We start from the raw sequence: 20,570 nt of genomic DNA on the forward strand, positions 1-20,570 counted from the left end.
CTGGAACTTGGGGATAGGTCATCTCTTCTACACTCCTCAGTGGGAAGATCTGAGGCACATTTTCTAGGACTCCTCAGAGGACTTTCAGGAGAATTGAGACCTACTCGCCTACACTGCTGAGCAGCTCAGTGCAGCACCTTTGACTTTGCTTTCCATCCTCCCCTGCTTATCTCTTCTAGTCCTTCACTACCGCCTCATGGGATCGGCATGCAAGTCTTTGTAATAGGTTTTGATTTTTTCTTTGCAGAACCTCAACCAGACAATGGCATCTCTCTAGCTTTGGTTGAAGAGTATGAGAATTGTTGTTATTATAATTGCTAATATATAAAAGATTGTATGATGTTTAGAAAAAGCATTAGGCAAAGTGTCAGCAGGAACTTCGTTACTGTTATTTGGCTTCAGGCAGGTCATTTAGCCATCAGGTGACTGGTGAAGCTACAGTAATGAGGAGTTAAAGAGAAGACACAATAATACCTGTGTAGGATTGTGTTAGCTGGTTATAAGACTATGGCCTCTGGTATCTAGTATAAAATGTTGAGTGTAGCAAGATAGTCCTTGAATCTAGAGGCACTGAGAGAGTTAGATGAGCATTTCAGAGAAGGGTTGTTAGTAGACTTGGAAGGACTTCAATCATTTGAACTGAGACTTAAAATAAAATAGACACTCTATAGTGTTAAGGGGGCCTATTGTAACCCAAAAGGAGGATTGAAATAAATGTAGGAGCAAAGTTTTTGCCAGAAGCTCAGGTAAGGCAGCAAGAGGGGGCTTGGTGCAAAGTTCCACAGCATTAGGCTGGAACTTGTTAAATTGCATCAACCTAATATGAGAAACTGCCAATGAGGAGAAGTACCAACTTAGAGGGGTGGGAGAATAAAGTGACTTGATACCAGTTGAAGTCTTGCATGCACAGGCTCGTTGTGTGCTATATAATTACTTGTTTCATTGTATAGCTCAGGGTAATTCTGTGATTTTGAGTCTTTGTGGTTAGATATCCCAGTGACTTAGGGCATGGACAGATGATGTACTTTCTGCTAGAGCACAGATGTGGTAGTTCTTATTAAATCCTGTCTCTTTACTGATACCGCAGAGAACACTTAATGAATGATGCTCCCCTTAAGAAGAAGAATAATTAACAATAGCTGTATTATTCATATTAATTTATAGTTACTGGTTGCTATAATTAATGTTATTTATGAAAATTATCATAATTATAGCACTTTATAATTTACAAAGTATTTTCCCATCCATTTTTTTTCTGAATCCTTTAATATCCCTCTGGCTTAGATATGGCAGATGATATTCTCCTTATTTTATATATGAGGAAAGTATGGCCCAGGAGAGAATTTAATCAGACTGCAACCCACCTCTCTTACCAGTCTATTGTGCTTTCTGTGAGTAAATGGAAATACACTTATCAAACTCATATTTATTATAAAGTTTGTATCTGCACGTGAAAGAACAGGTTCCCACATTTCTCAGTTGTCTTCCATGACAACAATGCCCTCCCGGTCCTTTTTGTACCAGGACCCAATGTCAGAATATTCACAAGAATTCTAAATGTGATTTTCTTCTTAGTAATACCACTGTTAATATCTCATAGTTATTAACATTCAATGGGATAAAGATGAGATTGCTTTTGATAGAGGGATTAGCATTTTCAAAACATCTGCTTCTAGGGCAAAACCCCATGGTTCTTTTTTAAAGAAAATGTTTTATTGTTGTTTAATCACACTTGTCCCTATCCTCCCCCCCCCCCGCCATTACTCTCCCCAGCTGCGCCCATTCCTCCTCTTCCACATTCAAACTTACCTCCCATTGTCCTTACCCATGAGACCCACAGTCCCTTCAGGCTCTGAGAAAACACAATCAACATGTATATATGTTGTATGTGTGTATGTATGCATGTATTTATTTATTTTCATTTTGGCTATGGCAACAGAGCTGAGGAAATCTCTTACTTTTGATAAAGGCAACCTTCCAATCTGGGCCGCACAATGTAAAATACACAAACACACATGTGTGCATGCAAATGCACACTGAGCCTTTTGGTGCCTCTTCTATAACATAACCTAATATATACTCTCTTAACTAGAGCATCCACTGCTCTTACTGTATCTTTAGCTGTTTGTACCCAAAAGATATTGATATGAAAAGGGTTACCGTCTGGACCTATGGCAGTGTCTGTCATTGTCCATTCATTTATGTATTTGAACACATTTACTGAACATTTCCATGGGTCAGGCCCTCAGCAAGATTCTGGGGAATCAGTGAGAGCAGAAGTGACAAAGCCCTTACCCTCATGAAGCTTACATTCTGCTAGGAGAAAATGGTGATAGACAAATATACATAAATGATAATATCAGATCGTGATGGATATTATAAGAAAAGACAGGTGAAGGAATGGAGTGCCATGGAGAAGTCATGGAAGTACGTTCTGAAGGAGAAAATGATGAGAAGCCTGCTTTAGATGATTTGAGAAAACATACCCATTATTCAAGAAGGCCCACAAAGGGGAATTCCAGTGACCCCGGGCCAAGCAGCAGTCATCCAGTTTGGCTGCAAGGGTCAGAGTACCCCTGGGCCCCAGCCTTCATAGACTGGTGTTTTCCCTGTGCCTGGGTTCGATCTCATCCACAGGGATTAGCTCATGCTGGCTAAATTCACAAGAGGCCGATGTACCCAGTCCCCTTAGGGCTGTCTGCTACAGAGATCTAAATGAGTTCTAGGATGCAAGGCAGGTGGTTTGGAGAGGAGAGGAACTGCCAGTCTTAATAGACAAGTCTATTATGTTATCGTTGCCTGAATCAGCCTATATATTAGGAAGATAAATATACTTAGAGGACTGTACGGTTTAATGCTAGCTTGTCATGATATCCTATTTTTTTTGTTTTAACTGAGGATATTCTGGTTTCTTGGTTAATGCTTTTTCTAACCTTTTCCAGATAGTATTGTGATATCTAACTTCCTCAGACAAATTCGATAGTGTTGATTAGTTTATACTCACTTCCCATTATTTTATTTCTGTTGGATCTTGCTGCTGATGCATTTTGGTTTCTTGAGAGATGCTCCCATTAAAATCCATGATTATTATTACTTTGTGAAATGGCCACCTCGCTTTATTATTTTCTTGCTTTATGCTATAGGAAAACTGCTCATTTTCCTGACCTTTCTTACAATGCCCATATATGCCCTTGTGGTAATATTGTCTTTTACTCATCTCTTATCAATTCTGAGTGCAAGTAGAAGTTGGTGTTTCTGATAAGGAAAGCACTGAAATAGGAAACCCATTAAGCCCTAGCTTCCAGATCAGGGGCCACTAACACTTGTTTCCTCTGCCAGCCCCTCGGCCAGAATCCTGAGCAGTCACGTTTAGTTCATTTGTAGACTCATTGGTCAGGACTTGCCCTCTCTGTCACACAGACACAGCTAATGTCCATTGATCCCCTACTGATTCCTCTCTCCCATCTCTGCCCTTCTGTTCCGACTAAAATGTCATTGTTCTAAACAATGATTTCTGAACACAAAAAACTTGTAATTCCTTTCCAGGTGGACCTGCTCCTTGAGTACAGGATGGAGACACTTACTTTTGCTTTTAGCCTTAGGAAAATCACCTTATACCTCTTATTTTTATGGTCAAAAAGGGTAATTCTACTTCAGTATACCTCACTGAAACTTTATAAGAAGTGGAAAAAAAGATGCAGAAAACCTTGGACATGTCCACAGTATAACTTGAGAAATTTGAAGTCAGGCTGAATGCAATAGATACTGCCAGTTTCCTTTTTGAACATGTCTGTGTTGCTTCTGGCAGGGAAATCCTGGAGGCAAGACCCTGGAGGAGAGACGCTCCAGCCTGGATGCGGAGATTGACTCACTGACGAGCATCTTGGCCGACCTTGAGAGCAGCTCCCCGTACAAGCCTCGGCCTCCGCAGGTAAGAGCTGCCCAGGAAGGTCTCCACATTGCCGGCTGCAAAGAGCTGACACTGAGCTGAAGGGACGAGCTGCTGCTGCTTGTAGCCCTTTCATTGTTTTTTATCTTCTCAGAGCCAATGGTCTAAGCTGTCTTTTTATTTAACATGTACATAGGTTAACTGACATTTTTAAATTAATTTTATTAATTTCTCCTTAAATTACTACAACAACATTATAGAAAAGCAATATGAAAATTAGACTTCTTCTTTTATTGCCTGGCTCTTTTTCTGGCCTTGAGTGTGTGGCTGTTCTGTTGCATGTTGTTATAGTGTTCACAAATAGACTTCAGCATGACTATGGTAAAGGTAAGGCAAGGTGAGGGCCATGTCTTTTGTAAAGAAATTCTTTGTGTTGGATATGTGAGGTGGGCTTACATTTTTGGGTTGTGGTTGTATGTAATGCTGCGAACAATATGTTCATGGATATTTTCTTTGGAACTACTTTCCTGTCTCGGATTCCTAAGAGGGAGATTTCTACATCGAGGAATATGACCACTTTCTTTATTTTTCTTTCCAAAGGTTGTGAATGGCTTGTATTGGCAGTTTGAATATACCGGGTTCTCCTCAGTCTCACCAGAATTTCGTGAAAACCATTAATCTATATTTTTTTAAGTGCAGATGGTGGCACATTACCAGTTTGTATATGCATTTTTTAAAACTTATTTTGGTGCTTGGCTATTTTTCTGCATTGGCGTTTCCTATCTGCATTCAGAAGCTGAGCTTCCATTGCTAGTGGCCCTGTCCTGTCTCTCTCTGATCTTCTTGCCGTAATGGCAAGTGGATTTTCAGGATTCCGCATCCTCAGAACGCATCCAGCACAACTCTAGATGCAAACATTGGCCTGGCACTATTGTCACCATGTTGTTAGACTTGCGTGATGCTTGCTTGACAAAGTGACAGTGCATAAGGCATGCTGAGTTTCACTCAGTTCTTGAACAGCAGTTCCTATATGCACAATGGTTTCTTTCATGAATTAAAAACCAGCCCTGCTTCTCCGCTGTCAGTCTTTTCAACAGTGAACTGTGCATAAGGTGGCAGTGCTTTTCCTTTTAGACATATCCCCATCGCCTTTCCTAGATGTATAATGAGACTGTCTGCTACGTAGGGGCACAAGCAAAACACACAAGAGCCTAGCTCTTCCTTAGCTGTCTTCGCCCTTGACCCAAGCAGACCTGTTCGCAGTGCAAATGCACTTAATTTTGATAAACATACTGAGCTGCAGATATATAGCAGGCACTGTGGTCTTTTGGGGGAACCGATAGGAGAATAAAAGTGGATGGTTGAATGGGAAATATATAGGACCCTATTGTCATCTTCTAGGAGCCCATAATATTTTAAATTCAACTATGGGAGACATTGCAGAAACTTGAGGAAGAGAATGTCGGGTGCTTTTGAAGATAACAAAATCTGAGAGGATTTATCAGAAGACGGGTGTATTCAGATTGTAGGATGGGGACCATGATGGAGGCGATGATGGAGAACAGCCTGAGCCATAGAGATGAAAGGTGCAGGCTGCCAGAAGCCACTGAAGATGTGCAGTGGCTATAGGAGTGAGGTTTCCTATGGACAGCCATGGGGGGAGTTGAATGCCAGATTCAAATTTTGGCTTGTCTTTCGTAGATAATGGGAAGTAGTGGGAGGTTCTCAAGCAGGTGAAAGCTTCATTCCAAAAAAGGAAAATAGTAAGCAAGATGACCTCTGGAAGGATGCTGGAGGATGGGCCCAGGTCTGAGAAATTCTCCAGCAAGCCTTGCTTGCTTCACAGCTTCTGACCACTGTGTGGTGTTGAGCAGTGTGTTCCATTCCGCCCCAGCAGGTGCCTCAAGCTCAGCTTCTCAGGCAGCAAGGCCACGGCGGTTGCCACTGAATCCACCTGTGTGTGCCTCCCTGCCTTCTTTAAAAATGGGGAAAATAGGACTTTTGATTGATCTTTTTTCTCCTCAATTTTTATACCTTGATATATACTGGGAAGCATTTGCTTAGAGGATTTTGCTCAATACAACCTTCATTCCTTAACACTGTGTCTACGTACACCTCCCATAAATCTCTGCATCTTAATGCCTTTATTCAGCAGCTCTGTTTTTGTTTGCACAATCTCACTGGGCACACAAACTCCTAATCACTGATGTTTGTACAGTGCTTTAGTGAGTGTAAAGCACTTTCACATGTTTTCTCACTTGAGTAAGACATAGCCATCTCAACTTTGAGATACTAATGATGGGTTTATTTTGTAGGTGAGGGAACTAAAACTTAGTAGATAAGTGACTTGTTTTAGGACATATGACTGCAGTGTGAGCACAGCTGGACCCTGAATTTACACCTGTGTTTGATTTTAAGTTCCAGGACCATATTGAGGATGTCAGTATTTTGTTGAGGGTGCCAGTATTTTTTAAATGTTTTTATCAATGATAAAAATCTATGAAAAAGTCAAATGAATAACAGTGTCCCTTGAGGTTTTCACATAGAAAGAAAAACATTCAGAATGTTTAAAACACTAATAATGATAACCCTTAAATAGAGGAAGTTGAGAATCAAGGTAAAAATCTATTTCTGATGAGCCCGTTCCATTCAGAAATTAAAGAGTGAGCCTTTCTAACTTTTTTCTTGTTCTAACCTAGAAAAGCATGAGTTAATTGGAAACTACTTATTCTTCTGAGTATCTTCACTCTGGTGGAACTGCATTAGATGTGTTAGTGTTTATTGGTTAACGTAATTATATGCTGTGAGAATGATAATCACACACCTAAAATATTAAAAATATGTGCCAAAAAAGTTGATGTCTGCAGTAGATTGTGTTGTGTTGTAATTAAAAGGTACTTGAAAAGTCCTAGAAATGTCGACTGTTAAGGTCTAACTTTGATGTTTTTATTTTTGATCCAAAGCAAATTACAAATCCCCTTGAATCACCTGACTACTTCAAGTAGGCTAGGAGGTCTGTGGCTTCTCATTATTCAAGTGTGTGCTTTCCCAAAGCTGCCTCTGAATCACCTTTGTAAGGCTGCTTTGACTAATGGATCTAGGGGAAAATAGTAACATATGTGGAATGTTTGTACAGCTAGAGGTCTAAAGGAGCTTTATTCATGTAACAACTTTGAAAAATGTCTGAGTACTTGAAAATAGATTTTATAGGGCATTTTTTTCTCTTTTCTAAAGAAACATTTTTTCTACTTTGAGATTTTTCAACTTTAGTTCTGTTCACTTGCTTATTCATATTTTTTACTTGGGAAGTGTGGCTCAATTTCACATTTTCATTCATTCACTTAGTATTTATTGAGGTCCCATTATAGATCAGTCATTAGAAATGTGATAGTATCAACATGTCCCGACTCCATAGCAGCCTGGCTGCACCTTGTCCAACCTGGCCCACGTGCCCCAGGATGGCTGGGAATGCGGCCCAACACAAATTCATAAATTTACTTAGAATATTATGGGATTTTTTGTGATTATGCGTCATAATGTATTTAACATGTGGCCCAGGATGACTCTTCTTCTTCCAGTGTGATGCAGAGATGCCAAAAGATTGGACACCCCCCTAGAGTAATTCTTACTCTTATAGAGGAGACAAACGCAAACAATTCAAAAGGTCACAAAAGAAGGGCTTCATTGTGCTACTTTAGGCTGTCATGTGACTCACCAGATGTTGAAATTGTAAGAAAAAAATAGGAATGTCAACATCATACTTTATACTTTTCTAGGAAAGTATAAGGGAGGACTGCAGGGAGCAGAGAGCCTGTGAATGTATTTGGCTATGTCATGGGAAAGGCAAGAAATATTGAAAGTGAACTTTTTTTTTAAAAAAGATTTTATTTACTTATTTTTAGAGAGCTGGGAAGGGAGGTAGAAAGAGGCTAAGAAACATCGGTGTCTGAAAGAAACATAGATTGACTGCCTATCACACGCCCCCAGACAAGGACCTGGCCTGAAGCCTGGGTGTGTGCTCTGACCAGGAATCAAACCTGCAACCTTTAAGTTTGCAGGATGACACCTAATCCACTGAGCCACACCAGTGGTGGCCAAAAATGAATGTCTTATTTGAAGGACACGTTAGTTCAAATGCCATATAAGGCATATGGAATGCAAAGGGGATGGGCAGATGCATCACATGTGTGCAGTACTTGTGTAGCTTTCTAAGCGCCCAAGAACTATCGTAGCAAGAGGAGGGATTTAGAGGTGATAGCGTTCTCCTTACAGTGGGTTTGGGGCTCACTGGCAAATTTTAAATAACATATAAAGAGCTCCATTTGTGTGACCTGTGCATATCACCAGTCTGAGCTTCGTTGATTTCTAAAATGGGCACAGAAACTACAATTATTCCCCTTTGCAGAAATGCCATATTCCTCTAATGTTTCAAGAAATAAGATGTTGTCTTTAAGCAGTAGGTCACTCAATACTTCCCATTTTGTTTTGGGATTATTGGCTTGAGTTGGGAGCTTGCTTTAAACCTCCAGGCCTTTGAAGGCTTGGGGCTTATCTTTTCTGAATGCTGGTTACCCTATAAATGCTGTATTTGTCTTCCTCACTTGAAGCATTTAAAAAGCATTGTAATTTTTTTGTTTGTTTGGAAGCTGAGCACAAAAGTTCTGTTTGGGCACATGCACAGTGTCTTTAACTGCAATCTCAAGCGCCCCCACACTGAGTTCCTTTCATAGGGCAATAATCTCTGAGGCAACCTGAGAAATTGTTTCAGGTGTGTGTGCGTTGAATGGGAGGCTTTTCATTAGGAATGTGCGTGGCCTGGGGGCTCGTAGGCAGCATAATCAGGGTGGAGTCTGTGGTGCCGTGGATCTTCTATTCCCTTGTGCTGCCTGTTCTAGCTTGCAAAAGTCCTGAGCAGCTGCAGGGGAGATTAATTAGTAATTAAATTTTTAGTATTTCATATTATTTAGTGCAACCCAAACATGTAGGCTGATGGGAGGGGAAGCTGTGACACGCTGGTGCTGTGCAGCAAGATGGAGGTGGACTATCCCTGCAGATTGGGACCTTGCTGGTTCTTCTCTCTTTGCTTCTTGGTAAATGAGATGGGAACTGGGTTTTATGCTGTTGAAAATAGGTATGGATAGTGTCATCTTCTTCTTCTTCTTGTATTCTCCTGGGAAAAATTTAGCAGCACACTATGATTTGTTGGAAAAAGATGGATTTATCAATGTACCTGTATCGTCTCCTTACTGATAGCTTACTCTGAGAGCTGTGGTAAAATTTGGCACCTTGTAGGAAGCTCATATATAGGAGACCAACTGGAGAATAGCAAAGGTACTGAAATGTGCAAAGGTACTGTTTTAAGAAAAAAGAACCCAATTCTTTCGGTGCTTATGTATAGAAGGTCTGGGTGATTTTGAATTGGTCTGGACCTGCCAGAAAACTTCAGCAGTTAAATAACAATGAGGTGGAGGTGGAGGACTGGTGAGCTGACTCAGTTGCAAGCCATGAGTTTGATGAAGGGTGATTAATTTTTAGATTATATATAATTACATCACAACATTTATACCCCCTCCCTTTTTAGCAGATGATGAGTGTGTTTGTGTCGTATATGATGAGCGTAATAAAGTTAACTAAATCTTTGTTTTGCATGTAGCATTTCCAGAATGGAATTTATGCTGAAAATCTACCTTGGATTTCACCTTTACAAAAGTTTTCCATGTCACATGCCGCACTCTAAGAGTGTGCTCAGTATGGGTTAACTCCCAGCAGTAGTGTGGGAGGGAGCTGAGCAAGCAGCTGCTGACTACCTTGGAGAAACCAGCTCTGCTGGAACCTGGGGAGGGGTGGGGGTATCTTCTTTGGTACTGTGGTCATGGTCCCTGTGGTAGCCTTTTGGTCTGATTTGTTTGCAAGACCTTGACTAAGAGATGACTCTCTTACATTCCATTGAATCACTCAGTTCAGGCAAAGAAACGCACAAAGATGCCTGTTGAGCTTCTTCATTTCATAACAGCATCTTTGGGGAAATAATTAGCTCTATGTCCATGCAGAATCACACATCATATTTGGAAAATTAAAGAGCTTTCTTGTCAGGACTGGTTTCCCTATTCTTTCTTCCTCTCCCACTCTTTAATTACCTATTTTGGTAGTAGCCTTCGTCTGAAACCCCATGGTTCCTCATTTCTTTTTTTTTAATTTAAGAAGGAAATAAACAGTAAAATACAAATCCTGCTATATATTATTACTCAAGATGGTTAGACTTTGCTATGGCAAACACGTAGGAGTATTATGTTTTAAGAGAAAAAGCCATACCTCAGATAAAATGGTGTCATTGTCTCTTCCGTTTTGACGCCCACTTCTTGTAAATGCTGTATAGCTAGATTGAAGCTTGACGATGGCAGAGATCTCTCCAGACAGAAGACTGGAGGTGGTTAATAACCAATCCTAGATTTCACCATTTATCATAGTGAGTGCCGGGTCTGCCCTTCACACAAAATATCACATTGGTGTGTAACTGCTAAGGTTCTTTTCACGCTGTGGAAAGTTATAGATTGCTGTTGAGTGAATATATTAATTATAAATATGAAACTTTAATTAGTCATGTTTCATGACGTGAGCCTACACATTCCTTATAAAACTGTGCACTGGAGTTTTATTGAAATGAAAGATACACGCTGGGCATGAACTGCTGTTGAGCCAGCGAGTGCTTCTTCCATGTGCACATAAAGACAAAGACACTTGGATGTTTTAGAACTTGTCTCTCTTTGGTTCCAGGTCTCTAACTCCAGTATGAGCCTAAATTATGCTGTCATACTGGGGTTCAGGACAAAGGGAATTGGGTTGTATTTTGTTGTTCTGAGTCACAAATAACTCAAATATAAAAATTCTGATAATTTTATCTCACAGTATATCACTTACAGAGAAAATAGAAAAGTGTATAATGCCTTCAGCTTGAACAACAAAGAAATAATTATGATAAATACCAGACTGAGGTTCTTCAGGCAAGATTGTCTTTTGTTTCCTGACATGTAAGAAGCATGCAAATTTATATTTGCTAAATAAATAAATAAATGCTGTCATTAAACTCAGTAATGATGTAAGTATCCACACCTTAGAATCTGCTAGAGAATCCAGTCTGGATAGACATCGAGTTAGTGAATGACAAAGTATATCTATTTTCTGATTTTTCCATAATGAACATGTATTGGCACCAATAAAAAAGAAGTAGAGTTGAGGCAAATGAATTTTGTAAGGGCAACTTAATGGTAGCCACTGATTCAGCTAAAGTGTCTGGCTTCATCTTTGCACTGCATTGCCTTATATCACTTGAAAGCAGTGCACTTGGTTGAGATGTTATCTTGGTTTATAATGCAATACTATATCTAGCCTCTCATTATGATAATATAAAAATAAACATTAAGTTCTTTTCTGTATCCTTTGCAGTACTGCTGAAAAGAGAAGGCCATTATGTTACTCAGTGTTTTTTAATACAAAGATCGTTGTAATAAGTTACTAGATTCAATAATAGAAGACAAGTACTTACTGACTGATGAGTTGGTGTATGCCTCCTTTTTTCAGGAAAAATATCTGCAGAATTATCTTATGCCTCTGCTTGAGTTCCTATGGTTCATGTCCTCCTTCCTCTACCACATTGTTTCTGATGCCTGCTGACCTGACACTTGATATGTCATGAGTATATGCCAGTTATAAGCCATTTCAAAACTAATTGCTTCATTCTAACTCATGCTTCTTTCAATGGAAATGTACTTTATATGTACCTGTGAATCTCTTGAAATATGTAAACTTACTGTTCTAAAAATAAAATTTAACTCTAAATGGATTCTTAGCTTATATTGATGGTAAACAGTGGATCCATTAAAGTAACATATTAAGTGATATAAATAAAATATAACATTTAAAGTGGCTAAAAGAGGTAGAATATTTATTTGTTCCTTTTAAGAAATGTGGCATTTCAGAGAGTTTGAAGTGTGAGTAGTCCGGCACATTAGCTCTTACCTGGTATGTTGATTTTTTTTTCTAATTCTATCTTAATGTTGTACCACTTGTATGAAAATACTGGAAGATGATACTGCTCAGGTATTGCTAGAGATGCTAAGCTTTTTGGCAATATGGAATCTTCTCGGCTTTCTCAGCTACCCAACCTATACAAAGCGATGTTGTATTTCCCAAATGGCCAACAAGTTCTCTTACAAAGAGAGTCAAAGCCAGGAAACACTTCTTATTAACAGCATCCTGGATGACTTAATATTCTATGTATTCTAAGGTTAGAGCTCCTTTTCTCATCAGTCAGCCTATTATAGCTAAGAGTTATAATGTTTAACTTTGTTCATGGTGAAGTCTACTTTTATAGTGACTTATAAATCATAACTTACAGCCAGCAAGAGGAGGGAAAAAAGGCAGAATCAGGGTGGTCTGTTTGTGGTTGGGTTAGGACACATTTCCTAGAGGAGAAACGGTGTGAAGGGAGATGTGTCATTCTGGCCATCACCTCTCTACCACTGTCCATCATCTCAGATGGGCAAAAGGGAAAGAAAGATAGAATTTATGGCTGAAGGTGTGAGAGGACAACTGAAAAGTATCTCGAAAACTGGTAATGGATGGCTTTCTGAGAAGGCCATTGAATTCAAGAAGGTGTTCATTATGTCTGGTTTTCCAAAACCTAGTTGGATTCTTTCTCTTATTCTTTAGTTGGTTTATTCACATATACATTTATTATTTTATTTTATTCTTTATTAGTTGAACATAAAATCTTTGTGGAAGATATTAAACTTAAATAAGTGGAACAATAATCTGTATGCATTGCTCAGAAGATATAATACAGTTGACTCTTGAATAATACAAGTTTGATCTGTACAGGTTCACTTATACACAATTTTTAAAATAAATACTATAAATGTATTTTCTTTTCCTTATGATTTTCTTAGTAGCATTTCTTTAGTTTAATACATATACAAAATATCTACTAATTGACTGTTATCAGTAAGGCTTCTGGTCAACAGTAGGCTATTACTAGTTAAGTTTGGGGGAGTCCAAAGTTATATGTGGATTCTTCCAAGAGAATAATGTGTGTAGGAAAATACGGTTGGCATTATTTGTCATCTATAAAATGGTCAAATCAAAACTGCAATGAGGTACCCATTCACACACACTGAGGTGGTTTACTAAAAAGATAGGCAAACGATGTCTTGGTGAGGGTGTAGTAAAATTGGAACTGCCATGCACTGCTGGTTGATATAAAATGATGCAGCCACTTTGGAAAAACTCTAGCAGTTCCTCAAAAGATTAGACATAGATTCAATATATGGCCAAGCAATTCTATTCCTATTATCCTTGAGAGAATTAAAATATTATGTCCATACAAAAACCTGTACATGAATGTGTATCCGAGTATTATTCATAATAACCAAAAAGTGGAAACATCATAAATGTTACTTGATGAATGAATAAATAGAATGTAGTATATCCATGAGACTGAATATTATTGAGACATAAAATGGAGTGAAATAGTAATACATGCTGTAATGTGGAAGACCCTTCAGAACTTTATGCCGTGTGAAAGAAGCTAGACACAAAAGACTTCTTATTGTGTGAATTCATTTGTATGAATAAGCAAAACTAAAGATGCAGGAAGGAGAATAGTGTCCAGTGGCTGGATGCAGGGGAGAATAAGGAGTGACTACTACTGGGTACAGGAGTTATTTCGGAAATAATTAGAATATTCTAGAATTAGATAGAAATATGGATTGCTGATTATTGAATATACTGAGCACCACTGGTTATATGTTTTTAAAGGGTGGATTTTATGGCGTGTGACTTATATCTCGGGAAAATTCAATGCTTTTATTGAAAAGTGTGCCTGAAATACACACCTAAATTTGTGCATGGCTCCTGCCTTGTAGAAGTTTACTGTCTATTGAGAGAATACAAACCGACAGTTACAGCACAGAATATACATCGCAGGGAAGAAGTACATATAAGATGTTGTTTGAAGAGGAAGAGGTGGAACTTTGCCTGGATGCCATAGAGGCCATTTATGCCTCCTATCTCTACTTGAATAGGAATCTATTCAGGTAGGATCAGACTTCTCTGCAGCTCTAGGGAGCAAAAGAAATACAGTCTTTCTCAGCTTCTATTTAGAAGCTGCAGAAGACAGTCAGCAATATAATATAAAATAACATCTTTCTAACAGTCAGGGCAGTTGAAGTTCAATGTACGCTGCCTTAGAAGATGGCAAGTATCCCTTTATCCTAGGCCTTTAAAATTATACTCTGGCATTTACCATGTGAGGGATTGAAACTCTCCAAACCTCAATTATTAACCTGAGTTAATAACACATCTCAGAGTTGATGTGAGGACCACATGAACTAATGGGTGTGTGTATTATGGGTGAATACACTATCTTGCACAGAATAGCACTATGACTACTGTTGCTTTCACCACCATCATCATTATCAAATGAATTTTGGCAATAATGTTGGGAAAGGAATTCAGGCAACAGATGGGAAAATCAATTTGAATGATGCTAGGATTTTGTGGTACTCTCATTCTTGGTTACAGGGCTTGAAGTTTTCTGTTCCCTGATATAAAACTTGGGAAAAAAGACAAAAGACCTTAATTCTATTCCAAGTCCCCAAATTAACTATTCCTGTTCCTAAGGCAAACCACTCAGCCTCAAACCATTCATGATAGCTGATATAAATGTTTTATTTATTAAAATTGCTATTGACAACCTCCAATGACTTTAGAACATGGTCTTTGTGACTATCAGTACACCTCCAGGTGAACACTGCGTTGTGTTGTACATGAAACAGTGTGAGGGTCAGGCAGGAGGACACTTGCTTCCTCAGCCTTGCAAAGAACGTGTTATCTCCTAAAAACAAGCAAATGAAATAACTTGATTGGGATTTTGAGAACAATGGTTTAAGATGCCTGAAGGGGTTCCGAATTTCCATAATTGGCCCAGATATCTAGTGGGTAGCCATCACCTTTCAAGGACTGTTTCAGTGTCTGCAAATTGCACTTGAGTAGTAAGATGACCTCTCATGGTGATTCGAGTTTTGAGCTGGTAGGCCTTTGGCCCTGTATAAAAGAAAAACTGTATTGATTTTTCCTTCTGTGCTTCTATTATTTCATCATGGAAGATTTTTCTTTAAGATTGGATTGAAGTTGATGGGAGTCAGCATGTGCAACCAGAGAGAGATGCGTCTGCACATTGAAGGACCAAATCCACATTCTTTAAGAAAATTTGCACCTAAATTCGTGGTATTCAGGATGATTTGGAACCATCTCATGGGATTTAAGATTATTCGAAAGGAAGTATATTGTAGTGATTAAAATGATGGATCCTAGAACCAGATTGCTTTGGATTTAAATTCCAGTTTTTCTACTTTCTAATTATGTAACCTGGCTTAAACTTAAACTTCAGTCACTTAAACTTCTTATACCCATGTTTTTTCATCTTTATAATAAAGATGATCATGCTGTCTACCTCATAAGATTGTAGTGGCGAGTAAATGAGTTTCCAAAAGTAAAGCACTTAGAACAGGGTTGGCATATCGTTAGCACTATTGGCATCATCAGATCTCGTTATTGGGAGGTGGATGCTTATTCTTAAATTGTCTGCGTTATTGTTTTTTTTGCAATAAGATTGGAATGTAAATTTGATCTGTGATATCACTGTAAATCTCTGAAACACGATCTATCTCACATAAACTAGTTATCATTCTCACCATACCCGAATGTGTGTGGGTCTAGCTGTTCCCCGGCCTCTGTCTAATCCTTTCGGTTCTTTCCGTAGCTTCTGCTGCATGGACTCTAAAGCCAAAGCTAGAGTGATAACCAGTCTTGACACACGCATGAGTCATCAACATCTATTTCTGTGGATTACAAGTCAATCACTCTGATAACTGAATTAGGTTGGCTTTAAAACACAAAAAAATGAGGACTCCTAGGTTATGAACTTGTCACAGCTGGTTCAAGTGACTATTCAAAATGCCCTGGACAGCTTATTATGCAGAGAATGGTGGACTCCACTCCCTGAGTTTCTGATTCAGTAGGCCTGCAATGAGCCTCAAGAACTTGTATTTCTAAGAAGTTCCCAGATGGTGCTGATACTGGGACCACACTTTAAAAATCCTTCAAAACTTCTTGTCAACTGTTTTGTCAGCAGCACTCTCTTCCACCTCTTATCACTCAAGCCTCAAGCCAGTGTCAACAACAAACATGTCTAGCGTCTCCATTTTCAGGAGGAGGAAACCCTAAGTTAGAGAAGTGTCTTCCCCTGGTTTCATAGTAAATTGACAGAATCTGGAATTTTTTTGTTTAATTGAGAATGATTTGCATCTGCAAAACTTGGACTGAGCCTTTAGATGTTGAAAACTAGAATTTCACTTCATCTCCGCCATGTTCAGAGTGTAGAATTTAGTTGTTTTATTTCTCCGTACCTCATTTTCTTCAGTCATATGATTACCTCCTCTGCTTACATATATGGTTTTATGAAAAGTAAATGACATATTGTGCATTAAATTGCTTTGTAAATTACAAAACAGTGTACAAGTTTTTTCAATCTCATCCCAGTTATCAAGTGCAATATGTAAGACAGTATATTTTGGAATAAGTACATCCTTTCTCCACTCATCTAAGGTAAATATTGACTTTCATAACTATTTTTAGGAGGAAGTAAGGCGTTATAAGCTTGTCACCTTTTGCATAGAATCCTGTTATTTCCTTCCTGCATTGATTTCCTTTGTAATCTGCTTTTAAAAATAAGCAATTAGAACTTGTCCTTTTAGCTATTTATGCACCCAAATGCGTACATATATGTTAGATGTGGTCATACATATGAGTATGTGCATTTTAGGATTTTTTTCATAGTAGCCTTAAGTGTGACCTTGCAAGTCACATATATTAAGAATGAAATAAGTGATTTCCTATTTTGCTTGGAATGATTTTTTTTTTTTGGCAATTACATTGGAAAGATCTGAGTTGAGCTGAGAGACGTGGGTTTTCCTCCCAGTTCTGCAATTAACAGGTTGTGTAAAGTCAGTCAGTTCCTGTCTCTAAGCCTCGGGTCCCCATTTGTAAATGAGGCTAGTTCTTGCTCATTTCCTTCACCTTCACTGTTGATGATACTAGAGTTACAAGGCAGCTTTAAAATAGAGTTCCTTATGCTCTTGAGCAACTCCATAAGGGAGTCCACATTGACCTTGGCCTATTCTAGTGAAACATTTTTCTTTTTGTGCCTCAGGCATAATTGTTGTTTGCATTTCATGTTGATTCAGTAAAATTCCTCTACATTTTTCCTGCAGGGTATAGTGGGTCTCTATCAGGGCCTTTCTGGAATCTTCTGGGCTTGTGTTTCTGCTGGTGTGAATGAACTATAAGAAGTCTATGTCCTGTTTCTGACCCACTGGGGTAGAAATGTTAGGTAGTGGGGACAGAGACAAGGCTCTCATGTTTGTAGTGAGTTTCTCCCTTAGTGATATTCAGAGGCTCTCCCTTATTGACTCATAGTAAGAAATATTAGTTGTTTATTGCTGTAAGCATATTGCTTAAAATCCCAGCAGCTTTAAAGTATGGTACAAAAATACACTTCCTCATATTTTTTTGTGGGCCAGAAATCCAGGCAGAGCTTAGCTGGACCATCAACTTTATAGTTTCTCACAAGTCTGCAATCTGGGTATAGGTCCAGAATCTATCATCTCACCTGAAGGCATGATTGGGGAATGGTCTGCTTCTAAGCTCAGGTGTTTGTTGTTGTTGGGGTTCAGTTTCTCTGGGGTTGTTGGACTGAGGGCCTTTGTTTCTAGTTAGCTATTGGCAGGTGACTGCCCTTAGCTCTCTGTCATGTGACCTCTCTAAAATGGCAGCTCATTACATCAAAACCATGGAAGTTTAGAAGGCAATAGGAAGAGGCTGCTAACAAGATGTGAGTGATAATCATTTGCAACCTAATTATGGAAGTGATATCCCATCATGCTTACCAGATCCTGTTGGTTAGAAGTAAGTGACTGAGATCAGATTGTTGGCGAGGAGAGGGTGTTATGCAAGGGTATGAATACCAGGAGGTGGAGGTCATTGGGGGCCATCCTTGAAACCTGCCTACCACAGAAGAGGGTGAAATTAGACGTATCGTCCACAGGGATTTAACACAGATCTGAATTTGCTTGTGGAATCTGGTGGCTGTGTCAAGGCAAGGAGCAGAGGAGGCAGCGGGATAGCATAAGAATACAACTGGAAGGAAAGAGAGCGATGAAAGGCCCTAACAGATGTGGGAGCAATTGCACACTCTGAGAATGTTAGGGCTGCACAGGATTTTAGAGGTCTTTTGATCTAACTAAGCACCTCATTTTCTCAAGAAGCCCAAGGCTTATTATTATAGTGGGCGTTCTCAAGCCACAGAGATGGTAGCTGAGCCAAGAGTTGGGTCAAAATCCTCACATTCCTTTGTTCTTATTTTTTGATATAATGAAAACAGCTCTGGACTCAGAGTATAAGGATCTGTCTTTGAAAGTTTAGATTTTCTCCTAGTAGCTCTGTGACCTTGATCAAGTTACTTCCCTGAGAAATGGTGTAATGTGGAGCTATCATGCATACATGTATAATTATGTCCAATGTACACAGTAGTTCTTGTTCATGAACATTCTTTATAAACTATAACAAGCACTTGAAAAAAGCATATTTTGAGGGATTTCAAGCACTCTCTTTTGCCTGAATGGATGAGTTGAACGTTCATTTAAAAAACAGATGATTTTATCTATATTGACATCTGTATCAGTCATCTATTGATGATGAACTTCATATATCAGTCATCTTTACATGGTGAACTACCCCAAAATATAGGATTATTTTGCTCACAAATCGACAGTTTTGGTAATGCTCCATGATTATGGCTTATCTCTGCTGAGTGACTCAACTTGGGTTGGAGGGCTCACTGTTGAGATATAAGACTAATGGCCAAGAGGTTGGTGCTGGAAGCTTGACTGGATCTGTGCCTCAGGGACTGTGGTTTCTCTCCAAGTGGATTTTTCCAAAGACTATTTGTGCTTTTTTGTAATATAGTGGCTGAGTTCCAAGAGCAAATATCCCAAACAAGTATGGTGAAGATACATGCATTTTTATGACTTGTTTTAGTAGTTATGTATAGTGTCATTTTCCCTGCACACTGTTGGTTGAGGTAGTTAAAAAAGACTTGCCTAAATTCAAGGTCAGGGGACATAGACTCTACTTTTTTATGGGATTGTCACAAGGTTCTAGAAGAGCTTATGTTGTGGCCCTCTTTGAAAAATATAATCTTCCGTTGTATTATGTTATGCCATAGCTTATCATATGATAATGGTTTATATTATGTTATATTGGTTTACATTATTGTGTATTTCCTATGTCCCAGATATAGGAAATACATCTGTCCACAGATGCGAAAACTGAGGCATAGGAATATTAAGTAAGTTACCTAAGGTCAATCCAGCTTATAAGTGGCAATGTTCAGGTTCAAGTCCAGGTGATCAAATTCTGCAAACTGTAATTTTACCCCCCACCTGCTATATCACTTCTATGTTTTTTATTTATATCTCTATCTCAAATGCTGGCTGTACAATTATCTTACCCCTATCTTTCCCATCCCCATTCCCATCTGTTTATTTTAGAAAGAGTGAATAGATGGAGAAGGAGACTGAATAGGAAGGAATTACAGGTAGAAACAGTACTACCTTTGAAAATGATGGGTATGAGCCTGTCCCTCAGTGATCCAGGCAGAGTCCATGATGGCCATAATGCTTTTGCTTTTAAATTAAAAAGACAAATGGGAATATGGGGAAATCCAAGGAGAGCAGCTGAGTAAGAAGAGATAGACCAAAAAGAGAAAATGGGAAATTAGGGACAACATATGAAAACTAAAGAAATTGAGGGGCATCTATTCTCATTCCATAAAAGTTCAGCTATATGGAATGCTACTTTATGATTTGTTCAGTGAATTTAATGTTCCTGGTTTTATATGAGGATTTTTATCAGAGTTCAGCCCACACATTGAGAAAATCACAGTTAATTATATGCTACTTGGTATGGATTTTTTAAATTGATTCATACGTTGAATCATATACTTTATTCAGCCAGCAATTGTTTAGACCCTAATGAATGCAGGCATGGCAGATTAAAATGAAGGTGAGTGAAGTTTCTAACTTTCCCCATCATATGACGGACTTGTGTGTACAGATGTGTAAAGAGATGACAGAAATATATGATAAACACAGTGATGAATGTCTGAACAAGGTGCTGTGGATTCAGAGAGTAAGATGCTTCCTTCCCCTTCTGGAGAAGTCAAAGGAGACTTTCCAGTGCTGGTATTTAAGTGGATACATTAAGGGACTGAAATAATTCCACCTGGTTGAATCTCAGTGTATGCAGGGCAAACATTGTAAAATAAGCCTGTGAAGAAGTCAGGTAGATAAGTTTCTGCCAATGCAGTCTCTCCTTCTGTCTTTCTGTCTGCCTTATCAACACACTGCAGACTCAGTAGCAGGAATCTCAGACAACAAACAGCAAACATACATGGTACTCCACTTCCCTGTCATCCCTCTATTTATGTGTCCTCAGTACAGACACTCCAATGCCATTAACTCATTAGGGCCAGCCTTCTTTTTTCCAGCATTTGTATAAATCTTCT

At 38.8% G+C, this 20,570-nt stretch overlaps 1 protein-coding gene across 4 annotated transcripts in view; it reads left to right on the forward strand.

Annotated features, from left to right (window-relative positions):
- Positions 1-20,570, forward strand: part of LPP (LIM domain containing preferred translocation partner in lipoma) — a 631,519-nt gene that overhangs the window by 294,307 nt on the left and 316,642 nt on the right. For all 4 annotated transcript variants that reach the window (XM_037037971.1, XM_037037916.1, XM_037038015.1 and 1 more), the window contains one exon: positions 3,809-3,931. In XM_037037971.1, the coding sequence (XP_036893866.1) occupies positions 3,809-3,931 (123 nt within the window). The remainder of the gene's footprint in view (positions 1-3,808; positions 3,932-20,570) is intronic.

The sequence above is a fragment of the Sturnira hondurensis genome, unplaced genomic scaffold (assembly GCF_014824575.4).
Source record: "Sturnira hondurensis isolate 20B ecotype Veracruz unplaced genomic scaffold, ASM1482457v3 Scaffold0000396, whole genome shotgun sequence".
In the NCBI taxonomy this organism is placed as follows: Eukaryota; Metazoa; Chordata; class Mammalia; order Chiroptera; family Phyllostomidae; genus Sturnira; species Sturnira hondurensis.